The sequence below is a fragment of the Hemiscyllium ocellatum genome, chromosome 43, assembly GCF_020745735.1.
Source record: "Hemiscyllium ocellatum isolate sHemOce1 chromosome 43, sHemOce1.pat.X.cur, whole genome shotgun sequence".
NCBI classification, from domain to species: domain Eukaryota; kingdom Metazoa; phylum Chordata; class Chondrichthyes; order Orectolobiformes; family Hemiscylliidae; genus Hemiscyllium; species Hemiscyllium ocellatum.
In genome coordinates this window covers 11,848,828-11,863,064 of record NC_083443.1, presented here as the reverse complement: position 1 = coordinate 11,863,064, position 14,237 = coordinate 11,848,828, and the positions used below count along the sequence as shown (strand labels likewise).

General features: G+C 40.5%; 1 protein-coding gene across 3 annotated transcripts in view; it reads right to left on the bottom strand.

Moving 5' to 3' along the window:
- The window catches only part of bmpr1aa (bone morphogenetic protein receptor, type IAa), a 281,777-nt gene that overhangs the window by 27,474 nt on the left and 240,066 nt on the right, over positions 1 to 14,237 (bottom strand). For all 3 annotated transcript variants that reach the window (XM_060854179.1, XM_060854180.1, XM_060854181.1), the window contains 2 exons: positions 5,190 to 5,289; positions 2,344 to 2,443 (listed from right to left, as the gene is read on the bottom strand). In XM_060854179.1, coding sequence (XP_060710162.1) covers positions 2,344 to 2,443; positions 5,190 to 5,289 — 200 coding nt within the window. The remainder of the gene's footprint in view (positions 1 to 2,343; positions 2,444 to 5,189; positions 5,290 to 14,237) is intronic.

The following is a 14,237-nucleotide window of genomic DNA, read 5'->3' as shown; positions in this document are numbered from 1 at the left end:
TTCATCCAAATGAAGGCATTTGTAGCATTCTTTCAGAAATACACTGAAGTACTTGGCTACATTAAATGGCTTGAACCCATAATTTCCAGTTTAGAAGTGAGGGTATTCTCATTGAGGCAAGGCTGATAACTGTACAAAATGCTAGACTAGAAAGCACAAACAAGTACCGTATGCTAATCACCACCTAGGTAACACTATTTCTTCTGAGGATTTGTGACTATCCAGCGTGGTGCTCAATCCAAGGCTCGCTCAGACCAAAATTTTAATTATTTGATAGACCAAACATTATTAAACTTCATTCAACCACATAAGCATTGAATAGGAGAGAATGGAGGTTTGTATTAAACTTAAGGTCGTCAAAACTCTGAGCAAGGAAGCAGGTAGCAAGGTCTCATTTACATATGCCCACTCTTGTGCTTGCTGATCTGGTCTGGTTTGGTAGTGTTTCAATCTTAAAATGTTCAGGTTTGTTTTCAACTCCTTACATGGTCTCTACCCTCCATATCTATGTAATTTCCAACTCTGCAACTCTTCGAAGGTTTCAACCCCTTAAATTTTGGGCTCTTAGACAAACTTAATTTTAATCTCTCCACCAGTGGTAGCAGTGTTTCTAGCTGCCTACACCCAACATTCTGGAATTCCTTTCCTAACCTATCCACCTCTCAAATTGTCTTCCTTTAAGATGTTCCTTAAAAACACCTTGGAATATTTCACCATGTTAAAGATGAAATGCAAATTTTGCTTTTGTTCAAATAATAGGTACAAAAAGGGCGTAGGACGTATACAAGCTGATTGTGGGACTCACTCAAGTCTTGCAACTTCAGATCAGTATGAAACACTCACAATCATGTGCGCTGTGCTGTACAGAAAGATAATTATGTTCCAGCCAGCTGTTGCATGGATCCCCTTAGACAGAACCTTTCACTTAATGGCTTAAGGTACTACCACCTCACAAACATGGTGGCTTCTTATCCTGTACTTCATGCCCACTCTGCTACAGCAGAAAAGCACTAGTTTCCTACACTCTTGATACTGTTACAAGGCGGAGGTCGAACTCCTCTGTTAATTAAAACCAAGCACCCAGAAAAGCTCACCTCACCTTGTAATCTGTTAAAATGTGTGAATGAATGAAATAGAACTCCTGATTTCCACTATTTCAAAAAAAACAATTTATTTTCCTAACTCTAATGGTGAACACTAAACAAAGCTACTAACAAACTGAACACACTGTCCCCAACTAACTACCAGCCCTGAACTGAATACAATTCTATTAATATGCTGTTCTAATAACACAATTAAACATAAAATTAACTTAATCTCCAGTCCACACAGTGTATTTCGTGGTCTTCCTTCTGGTCTTCTAATTTTGCTGTCTTCTTTCTTTTTACTGCTTTTACAGGAAAAAGTACCTTTTGATAGATAGTACCTTCTGAAATTTCTTTGAGAGCAGGATGTTAGATGGGCAGTTAGCTCTCTGGCTCCACAGCAGTTGCTTTGCTGTTCAGTGGCAGTTGCTCTGAGCAATTTTCAAAATGCCCTGGTTTTATAACCCCAACACTGTTCTTTCTCATTGGTCCAATATTGTCAATACAATAAATTCAACCTCAATTGAGTTTTTGTATCCTGGACGTAACTTAAGTTAATTGGTTATATGTGAATTGTTGTCAAAACAACAACCAAAACTCAGGTTTTTTTTAGATTAGACTTACAGTGTGGAAACAGGCCCTTCGGCCCAACAAGTCCACACCGACCCGCCGAAGCGCAACCCACCCATACCCCTAACCTAACACTACGGGCAATTTAGCTTGGCCAATTCACCTGACCCGCACATCTTTGGACTGTGGGAGGAAACCGGAGCACCCGGAGGAAACCCACGCAGACACAGGGAGAACGTGCAAACTCCACACAGTCAGTCGCCTGAGTCGGGAATTGAACCCGGGTCTACAGGCGCTGTGAGGCAGCAGTGCTAACCACTGTGCCACCGTGCCGCCCACACTACTTAACAGCCAATTGTTGCATGCATCTATTTTGGAACATCCCGTCTCTTAGCTGTTCTGTTCTGGCAGCTGAGGCTGTAATTCAAATTTACTTTAAAATTCAGAAAACCCTTTCCATCTTAAAATGAACATACAATCTTCTGACTTTGTAACAATATTAGTCACTTTATCAGGAGTTTTGTTCCTCAAAACAATCATCAGCCTAGTCCAATGAACATAAAAAGCTAAAACTTGAGAAACATCAACCAAGTCCAGATGTTATATTAGTGTAGCGTGAAAAATGCAAACAATTAAGAAATTGCTGATAGCTAGAACAACTCGAACATACACTTAAGTGAGCTCTTACCTGAAATAGAAAGCAGTTGTGATTATAATCAGGACAAAGATGCAGACAATCAGTGAGATTAATAGGCCTAATCGGTGGATATCGCCCTCAAACAGTCCACCTGTTTGCAAAGAAAAGGTTATGTAAGAAAGTAGCACAACAAAAGCATATGCCATTGGGCTTTGATTATGGACATCATTAAATGTTTGAGAGTTAGTTTGATACTAGTTGCAAGATGCTTTTGTCTGTGGATAGAAGTATAGGTAAGAATACATTCTATTAAGGAATATGTTAAGAAAATAAATATTTTATTTATGAAGACAGTATGTAGTGTAATGATAACATTTTCATTGAACGAAACATCATAATTTTGGCAGGTATTGTAGAACATTACACATATTAGAATCGTGGCATTCAGTTACGGAGTCACAGAGCACTGTTTGGTCGAACCAGTCCATACTGAAATAATCCCAAACTAAACAAGCCCCACCTGCCTGCTCCTGGCCCATATCCCTATTCATGTACTTATACAAATGTCTTTTAAACATTGTAATTGTGCCCACATCCACCACTTCCTCAGGAAGTGGTGCTCCACATGCTAAACTCCCTCTGAGTAAAAAAAAATTGCCCCTCCATGTCTTTTGTAAATCTCTCTTCTCTCACCTTAAAAATGTGCTCCCAGTCTTGAAACCCCCCGCCATCCTCCCCACCCCCCCCACCCCAAACTCTCGGAAAAAGACAACTACCATGAACCCTATCTATACCCTCACAATTTTATAAATTTATCTATAAGGTCACCGTACAACCTCCTATGCTCCAGTGAAAAAAGTCTCAGCCTGTCCAGCTTTTACTTATAACTTAAACATGCCGTACCTTGCAACATCCGAGTAAATCTCTTCTGAATCCTCTCCAGCTTGACAATAGCTTTCCTGTATCTGGGCGACCAGAACTGGACATACTACTCCAGAAGAGGCCTCACTAATGTCCGAACAACCTCAACATGATTTTCCAACTCCTATACTCAAAGGACTGAGCAATGAATGCAAGCATGCTAAATGCCTTTCACAGAGTCAGAGCACAGAAACAGACGTTGCAAGTCCAACCAATTTATGTCTGGTTAAAGTGCAGCAGGTCAGGCAGCATCCAAGGAGCAGGAAATTCGATGTTTTGGGCATAAGCCCTTCATCAGGAATTCCTGATGAAGGGCTTATGCCCGAAACGTCGAATTTCCTGCTCCTTGGATGCTGCCTGACCTGCTGCGCTTTAACCAACAACACATTTTCAGCTCTGATCTCCAGCATCTGCAGACCTCACTTTTTACTCAACCAATTTATGTCAACCATAATTCCAAACTAAACTAGTCCTTTTGCCCATATCCCTCCAAATATTTCTTATTTATGTATGTATCTAAATGTCTTTTAAATGTTGTAACTGTACCCGCATCTACCATTTCCTCTAGAATTTCATTCCACATAAAACTGTGTAAAAACAAAAGTTGCTCCCATGTCTTTTTAAAATCTTTCTCCTCACAACTTAAAAATATGTCCTCTAGTCTTGAAATCCCCACTCTAGGGAAATGACACTTACCATGCACCATATCTATACCCCTCATTATTTTATAAATCTCTATAAAACCATTTCTCAATCTCCTACTCTCCAGTGAAAGAAATCCCAATCTATACAGCCTTTCTTTATAATTCAAACCCTCCACTCCCAGCAACACCCTGGTAAATTTCCTCTGAATATTCTCCAGCTTAATAATATTATTCCAATAACAGGGAGACCAAAACTGGACACAGACTCTAGAAGAGGCCTTATCAACGTCCTGTCCTGCAGAACCTCAACATAACATCTCAACTCCTATATTCAGTTACTTCAGTAAAATTTGTAATATTTCCAAAGTCTTGTATTTCAACTTAATGCATTCCGATATAGAGATTTAATGGAAAATGCCTATGTAAACCTCTATAGCCTGAATGACGTCATCCTACACTAATGCTGTGGAGTCAGTTTTGGCACCTACTAGCTCAACTATAAAGTAGAGAAATCTCTACACTGGAACCAATTCTACTTCCCTACAATTCCCTATTAGATTCTGCAGTTTAACGATGAACAATGATAGGAAATTAAATTATTAGATAACAAAGATTGGTTTTACACAATGAGATTAATTACATTCATAACTTGGTACAATTATCTCCATTTCTAATAATACCACAACTGAAGGTTACTTGTGGTTTCAATTCTCCATGTACAATACAACTGGCAAATGGCTAGCATTAGATGATTTTGTAGAAAGATTTATTTGCAATATAATTCCAAAGTATTAATCAAAGTAAACAGATAGAGAAATAATGAACTGACTGCAGACCACATCATCCTCAACTTAACTTAACTCAAATGACTTCAAATTCTCATTATATTTCAGAAAAATTCTGCACTTAGCCCAAGTCATAGATGTCACAATGTTCAAACACTGAAAAGATAAACTGATTCACAGTAGTAGAAATTAACCCAACACCAATGCAATTCATGTGCATAATATTTCAACTGGGTTCAGTGTATGACAAAGTTTATATAAGGCACAGTCACCCTGATCAAAGAATAAATGCAATAACTACATTAGTGTATGCAGGATGTCAACTTCTCTAGGGAAAAGGTGGAGATATTGAAACTGTCAAGCCATCAATCAACAACTAGCACAAGATATCAGAAAAAAAAAGTTTCAAAAGATAATTATCAATGACATGTTCTAACTTGGTTTCAAAAATGCACATTTTCCCATTGAAATATCACACTTCCATATTGAAGTTTAGAGACATGAAAGTTCAGACAATCAAAAACTCCAAGCTCTATCTATTGCTTACCAGAATCAGAAATTGGAGTAAGTGTTGGGTGCAAATCTTTATTACAGAAGTCGGTGTTACAGCACTCAATAGTTCTCCGTTTTCTCACTTTCGTTGAATCCTATGAGGGGAAAACAAAGACCGAGATCAATGATTTTCAGGATACCAAATCTAGACTCCATCTTAATAAATAGCTGGTTGGTTCACATAATTTTTGCATAAAATCAAGATTTCACCAGTTACATTAAATCCTGTTACATAGAGATGGTATGGAAACAGGCCCTTTCATCCAACTTGTCCATGCTGACCCTACTTAAATCTAGTCCCATTTACCAACATTTGGCCCCTATCCCGCTAAACCCTACCTATTCATCCACCCATCCAGATGCCTTTTCAATATTGTAACTGTAGTAGCCTCCACCACTTCCTCTGGCAGCTCATTCCAAACTGCCTCCCTCTGCATGAAAACATTGCCCCTTTAGGTCCATTTTAAATGCTTCCCCGCTCACCATAAACCTATGTCCCACCCCAGGGAAAAGACATTAGCTATTTACCCTTTCTATGCCCCTCATGATTTTATACACTTCTACAAGGTCACTCCTCAGCCTCTGATGCTCCAGGGAAAATAGCTTCAGCCTATTCAGCCTCTCCTTATAGCTCAAACCCTTCAACCCTGGCAACATGCACATAAATCCTTTCTGAACCATTTCAAGTTTCATAACATCCTTCCTATAGTAGGGAAACCAGAACTGTACACAGCTTTCAAGAATGCAGGGTTTTCAGCAAAAATCTCTCTCTTACTTCTTCAGATTAATTCCAAAATTAAAAACATGTTGGTATGGTTATTAAGTTTGCAGATGACGTCAAAATTGGAGGGCAGCGAAGAAGGTTGCCTCAGAGTACAAGAGAACCTTGATCAAATGGGCCAATGGGCTGAGGAGTCACAGACGGGAGTTTAATTTAGATGAATGTGAGGTGCTGCACTGTGGAAAGACAAACCAGGACAGGACTTATACACTTAATGGTAAGGTCCTGGGGAGTGATAATAGAACAGCAGAGCAAAGCACAGTACAGGCCCTTCGGCCCTCAATGTTGTACCAACGTTTTATCTCACTCTAAGGTCAGACTAACCTATACACCCTTCATTGTACTATCTTCCATATGTCTATCCAAGAGTCACTTAAATGTCCCTAAAGTATCTGACTATACAACCACTGCTGGCAATGCATTCCATGCACCCACCGCTCTGTGTAAAGAGCGCACCTCTGACAGCTCCCCATAACCTTTCTCCAATTACTTTAAAATTATGCAGTCTCCTGATAGATATTTCCACCATGGGAAAAGGTGTCTGGCTATCCACTTGATCTATGCCTCTTAATGTCTTGGACATCTTTCAAGCTACCTCTCATCCTTCTTCACTCCAATGAGAAAAGCCCCAGCTCCCTTAACCTTTCTTCATAAGACATGCTCTCCAGTCCAGGGAGGATCCTGGTAAATCTGCTATGTATCATCTCTAAAGGTTCCACATCTTTCCTATAATATGGAAACCAGAACTGAACACAATATTCCAAATGTGGTCTAACCAGGGCTCTATAGAGCTGCAGTATAACCTTTCTTGTGAAGATTGTAGCTCAGGTTGTGGTTCAGGTTGTAAGTTTGCTCACTGAGCTGCAAGATTTGTTCTCAGGCATTTCATCACCATGCTAGGTAACATCATCAGTGAGCCTCTGTTAAAGCGCTGATGTTCTGTCAGGCTTTCTAATTGTGTGTCTTGGTTTGTTGTAGTAGGTGATCTCACTTCCGTTTCTTTTTCTGATCGGGTGGTAAATAGGGTCGAAATTGATTTGCTTGTTGATGGAGTTCCGTGTCCTTGGTACATCTAGTAGTGAGGTCAGTGTTTCTTTGCCAGGGTAATTACAGCATCACTGAAGAAACTCCACAAGACAGGTGAAATTAACAAAACAAACCTTCAAAGAATGAAACCTGAAGGATCCAACACAACCTGTTTCCACGGATTACCAGAAGGTATACAAAAAGGAGGTTCCCCCTCAGACCAACAGTCTCATTTACCAGCACACCGACATACAGACAAGCAAAGGAACTTAAACGCAGACTGAAATACCTAGTAGAAGACTCATGCCACTCCATCCACTCCACCCATACATCAAGGTAGAGGACAATGAGGTCATGGTTTCCTCCGACATGTCGACCCTATTCACATAACAGACATCACCCTGGTCAAAGAAACACTGGCTACACTACTAGATATACCAAGGACACAAATACCAGACAGAATCCACTCCATCAGCAAAGACAGCATCCTCAAACTAGTAGACCTCTGCCTCACAACCCACTTCACCTTCAATGACAAAACCTACAAAACAAATCAACAGGACACCAATATCAGGATTCTTGGCAGAAGCAGTAATGCAGAGATTGGAACGAGCAGCCCTTCCCACGATCCAGCCCAAACTCTGAATCCGCTATGTGGATGACACCTTTGTCATCATGGACTGGAAAAAATTAGAAAAAACTCACAAACACAAGCAACATTCAAAACTGTAGGAAAATAACATAGATTCCCCTCCTTAGATTCTATAGTAGAATGAAAAACCAATGGAGAGCTGCAGAACAGCATCCACAGGAAAGCGACACGCACAGACCAGATACTCAACTACAGGAGCAGTCATACCAACACTCACAAACTGAGCTGCATCAGGATTATTTAAACAAGCCACAACACATTGCAGCACCCAGGAACCATTAGATGCTGAAGAAAAACACCTACACAATATATTCAAGAACAATAGGTACCTGATAAACACAATTTGCTGTTTCTTAGACAACAAACTAAACAAGAAGACACAATGCGCCCAGAGACTCTAATCACACAACCATACATTAAAGACATCTCAGAGATGATCAGACTACTCTGACTCCTTGACATCATGGTAGCCCACAAACTTACCAAAGCACTGAAACAGCTCTTGATGAATCTAACCAACAACCAGTAGAACAAACGTCACATACAAAAAACCCCGCAATAAACATTACATCGGACAGACGGGCAGGAAACTTGCGACCAGGATATACGGGCACCAACTAGCCACCAAAAGTCACGACCAACTATCACTAGTATCCTTACAGACAAATGATGAGGGATACCAGTTTGACTGGGACAATACGTCCACCCTGGGACAGGCTAAACAAAGACACACAGGAATTTCAAGAGTCCTGGCATTCAAACCGGAACTTCATCAACAAGCACATCGATTTGGACCCCATTTGCCAAACTCTCAGAAAAAGAACTGGAAGTGATATCACCTACTGCAACAGACCAAGACACACAAATAGAAAGCGGGACAGAACACCAGCACTTCAATGGAGGCTCACTGATGTTACCTAGCATGGAGACAAAAATGTCTGAGAACAAATCTTTCAGCTCAGTGAGCAAACTTACAATCTGCAGCATAATCTTATGGCTCTTCAACTCAATCCCCGTACTAATGAAAACCAACACACCGTATGCCTTCTTAACAACCTTATCAACTAGAGTGGCAAATTTGAGGAATCTATAGACATGGATCCCAAGATCCTGCTGTTCCTCCGCACTGCCAAGAATCCTGCCTTTAACCGTGTCACTCAAATGTGACCGTCCAAAGTGAATCACTTCACACTTTTCCTGGTTGAACTCCATCTGCCATTTATCAGCCCAGTTCTGAATCCTGTCAATGTCCTGTTGTAACCTACAATAGCCCTCCAGGCTATCCACAACTCCACCAATTTTCGTGTCATCGACAAACTTACTAACTCACCCTTCCACTTCCTCATCCAAGTCATTTATAAAAAACACAAAGAACACGGTCCAAGAACAGATCCCTGTGGAGCACCACTAGTCACCAAGCTCCAGATTGAATACTTTCCATCTACCACCACCCTCTGTCTTCTATGGGCCAGCCAATTCTATATCCAGACAGCCAGATTTCCCTGTATCCTATGCCTTCTTAATTTCAGAATGAACCTACCATGGGGAACCTTAACAAATGCCGTGGGGCGGCACAGTGTCCAGTGCCTCACAGCATCAGGGGCCCAGATTCGATTCCAGCCTTGGGCGAATGTCTGTGCGGAGTTTGCACATTCTCCCCATGTCTGCCTAGGGTTTCTCTGGGTGCTCCGGTTTCCTTCCACAATCTAATGATGTGCAGGTTAGGTGAATTGGCCATGCTAAGTTGCTCATAGTGGTCAGGGATGTGCAGGTTAGATGCACTAGTCAGGGATAAATGTTGGGGAATGGGTTTGGGTGGGATACTCTTCAGAGGGTTGGTGTGGACTTGTTGGGCCGAAGGGCCTGTTTCCACACTGTAGGAATTCTAATTCTAATTCTAAAATCCATGTACACTACATCCACTGCTCTACCTTCATCAATATATTTTGTCACATCCTTAAAGAATTCAACAAGGATTGTGGGGCATCTGAACAAAGAGATCTCAGAGTGCAGGTTCATAGTTCCTTGAAAATAGAGACCCAGGTAGACAGAATCATGAAGGTGGCATTTGGAATGATTGCCTTTATTAGTCAGTGTATTGAGTATAGGAGATGGTAGATCATGTTGCAGCAGTAAAGGAAATTGGAGGGGCCACTACTGGAATACTGTGTGCAATTCTGGTCTCCCTACTACAGGAAATTTGCTGTGAAACTTGAAAGGGTTCAGAAAAGATTAGCAAGGATGTTGCCAGGGTTGGAGGGTTTAAGCTATAGGGAGAGAGTGATTTTTTTAAATAAAAAAATCAATTTTTGGGATGTGGGCTTCGCTGGCTGGCTAGCATTTATTGCCTATCTCTAGCTGCCCTGGAGAAGATGGTGGTTAGCTGCCATCTTGAACTGCTGCAGTTCACTTGCTCTGGGTTGACTCACAATACCATTAGGGAGGGAATTCTATGAATTTGATCCAGCGACAGTGAAGGAACAATGACATATTTCCAAGTCAGGATGGTGAGTGGCTTGGAGGGGAACTTAAAGGTAGTTGTGTTAGGCTGGGACTATTTTCTCTCGCGTATTGGAGGCTGAAGGTGACTATAGGGAGGTTTATAAAATCATGAGGGGCATGGATAAGATGAATAGACAACGTCTCTTCCCTGAGGTGGGAGAGTCCAAAACTAGAGGTCATAGTTTAAGGTGAGACGGGAAAGATTTAGAAAGGGCCTAAGGAGAAACTTTTTCACGCAGAGATTGGTGGCGTTTATTGAATGAGCTGCCAGAGGAAGTGCTGGAGGCTGGTACAATTACAACATTTAAAAAGGCATCTAGATAGGTAGATGAATAAGAAGGGTTTAAGAGGGATATGGGCCAAATGTTGGCAAATGAGATTAGATTAATTTAGGATAACTGGTCAGCATGGAAGAGTTGGTCTGAAGCGTCTGTTTCCATGCTGCACACATCTATGACTCTGATGTATCTTCAGGGCGTGCACATTACTGGCATATTAGGGTAGATTATTGTAACTTGACTAGAGAATTAGATTTTGAGGATTGTTTTAAAAAGGGGAAGAGAGAGAGAGTGAGAGGGAGTCAGAGAAGTGCAGAGAGAGAATTGTAGAGCTTAGGGTGCAAACAGCTAAAGGCATGGCCACCAACTGGGGAACACCTAACATCAGGAATGTTCAAAAGGCCAGAATTAGATGAGCAGAGATGGCTCAGAGTCTGTAGAACTAGAGGAGATTTCAGATTGTAGGAGGAACTGTCATGGAAGGATTTGAAAACAAAGGAGGTGGGCTTTTAAAATTAAGACTAACCAGGAGATAATATTAGACAGCAAGTACTGGGTGATAGTTGAATTGGACATGGCTTAAGGAAGGAAGTTATGATATGTGCAGCAGGATAGAAATTCCCCCATTTATTTTTCTGAGGACAGAACAAGTTCCTACCACTTAAATGAGTGATGAACATAGTCTTCACCTCTTTTGAAACAATTTCATACACTAAGAATCAATGAAACATTGTCTCTCACTCAACAAATCTGACTGCATAGCTGGAAGAATGGTTACAGTCTCACAACAAGGGCAAGGTAATTTAGGACTCAAAGGGGAAGGGAGATTTCAACACTCAGGTGACAGTGAATCTTTGGAATTGTCTAAACCAGGATACTGTGGAGGATCAGTCATTGGGTATTTGCAAGACAAGGATTAATAGATTTCTACATGTCAAATACATCAAAGGATAATGCAGAAAAATGGTTTTGAGGTAAAAGATCCAGTTGATTGGTACAGCAGTCCTTTTTATGCTTCCCCTAACGTTCCTATGGACTACACTGCTTAAGAATGATAAGGAGGGAAAGGGTGTGGGGAACATTCAAAATCAAGGATGATAACTTTAAATGCAAGTTATCTTTGGACTAAGAGCCAAAACTGATCAAGAAGCACAAAAGTGGTAAATGAATGAATCTCACTATGAGTTAAGATAAGGTCAACAGGATTCAGACAAGTCCAAATTTATGGCTGATGCAAGATTAGAAGCCAGTCATGGTACCACTGCCACAGTTCAATCTAGAGGCAACAAAGGCAAAGATGGGCTAACGCAGGGGTATAAACAGTGGTTAAGTAGGTGGTCATGTGGTAGAAAGGGGCTCAGAAGCTCATCTCAGATATAAATAAGATGCCGAGGTAGTTTTTCTTTAGTTTTATAGTCATCATTATACCAGCTCACGTGATGGGAATTTGATTTTGGCCTCTGGATTACTAATCCAATGATTTGACCACTCGTGATCATCTGGTTTGGCCTATAGGATTTACAGATAGGAAAACAATCTGTGTAGATTTTATTTGTCCCTATAAGGTAATGATGAAATGACTGCCTGTCACTGCAAACCTGAAGCATGTGGAGGACAAGCACAGGACTGATAGAATTTTGCTGTGTCTCAGAATTGAAAATTCCGGTACATTTTGCTTAATAACTTTAGCTGGTCAAGCTTTGTTCAAGTTGCTAAAAGAAAGTCAGCAGAAACTTGTGAATGCTAGGATTAAAATGTCAGCTGCTTGTTGGAGTATTAAACAAGTTGAACAAGAGGAAATAATTCTTGCATATTTAACGCAAACAAAATTTTAAAATTGAAGATGGAGATTGAGATATCCAAATACTAGGAGAAAGTGAGGACTGCAGATGCTGGAGATCAGAGCCGAAAATGTGTTGCTGGAAAAGCGCAGGTTAGGCAGCATCCAAGGAACAGGAGATTTGACGTTTCGGGCATAAGCCCTTCTTCAGGAATGAAGAGGGGCTTATGCCTGAAACGTCGAATCTCCTGTTCCTTGGATGCTGCCTGACCTGCTGCGCTTTTCCAGCAACACATTTTCATATCCAATACTACCCAGATTCAGGTGCAGCTCAAAGTTGTAGCTTGTCAGCTCCATAAAGCCTGAGCAATTCCTATTCGCATTTGTATTTTTCACCCCACTGATTGCTCCATTTAGAATTTCACAGGCCTAAGGTTTAGTACAGTTTTTACTCCGATCTTTTCTGTAATCCTATAGCTATGCATCCCATAACTCAGTATCTACTTCGGTTATGATACAATGCAACATATGCAAATTAACAGGCATATTTATTCAGATTGATTTTATGCTGTGAAACTTCATAGTGGGTTGACAAGGTTTGGCCTGCAAAGACGTAAGACTTGAACACTCCTCAATATTCAGTATAATGCAACTCTACAATAGATTTTCTATTATGGTCTTAAGGTTCCATTCTCTTGGTTAATCAAACCAAGTGAAGATATTGTACATATAATCAGAAACAAAATGAATGAAAACTAGCAAGAAATGTTCAATATTCAAGGAAACTATTTTCTTGCTGGGTCATCGTGGAAAAGCAAGAGAAACCAAGAACTTTTACATTGAGCATCCTAACCTCTTGGTGGAAAGCTGCACCAAATACAGCTATTTGGTATGAAATAACAGACAAAATAGATGCAAAAAGTAATCTACCATTCAGCTTGAGCTAACATTAGGAGGGAAGAGGTTACAATGCCATGGCACAAAGAACTATGAGATTCACATCAAGATCATTATTTTCAAACATAGCTACTACATTATGTAGGCAAACATCGTAGTCAATCTACGCACAGATCCTTCAGACAGCAATAAAAAAAGTCAGCCGAAACAGTTATCTACCCTAATTACACTTTTTGACCTCTCTGCTGAAGGAAATAGGACCAGAAAGTACTGGATAATGTCAGCAAACCTGGACCATATGTGCAGAGAGAAACAGAATTTACATTTCTTTGGAACCTGAAAGGGAGGAGTAATGGGACTCAAAATGTTAACTCTTTCTCTTTCCACAGATGCTGCCAGACCTGCCAAGTTTCTCAAGCACTTCCTGTTTTTATTTCAGATCAGTGGCATCTACAATATCTTGCTTTAATTATAAAGAGAAATATGACCTTATCCATTCCATCTAGGTTCATCATAATGTTATGACCCTCAATTACATCTCTTTACTCTACCCAATACTTTTTTTATAGCTTTGCTTTTCCATTTGCGATATAGTTCTTTCATAGCATCTTCAAGCCCAATTACCTCTACTACCTAGAAGAACAGAAGCAGCAACTGATTCATGGGAACACCAATTCCTTCAAGATCCTTGCAAAGTCACAGGTCACCCAGGCATGGAACACAAACACTTTATTGATCAAAATCCTGGAATCACCTTCCTAATAACATTGTGGATGTAGCTACATCACATCAAATACAGAGGTTCAAGACAGCAGTTCACCACCAAACTACATAAGTATGGTATAGGAAATGCTGGCCGTGCAAGTTCATAAGTTAATCATATACAGGTGCAGAATTAGGCCATTTGACCCACTGAGTCTGCTCCGCAATTCAATCATGACTGATATGCTCCTCACCCCCATTTTCCTGCCTTCTCCCCATAACTCTTTAATCCATTAACAATTAAAAATGTCTAACTTCTTCTTAAATTTACTCACTGTCCCATCATCCTCTGCACTTTGGAGTAGCAAATTCCATAGATTCACAACCCTTTGGGAGACATAGTTTCTCCTTAACTCTGTTTTGAA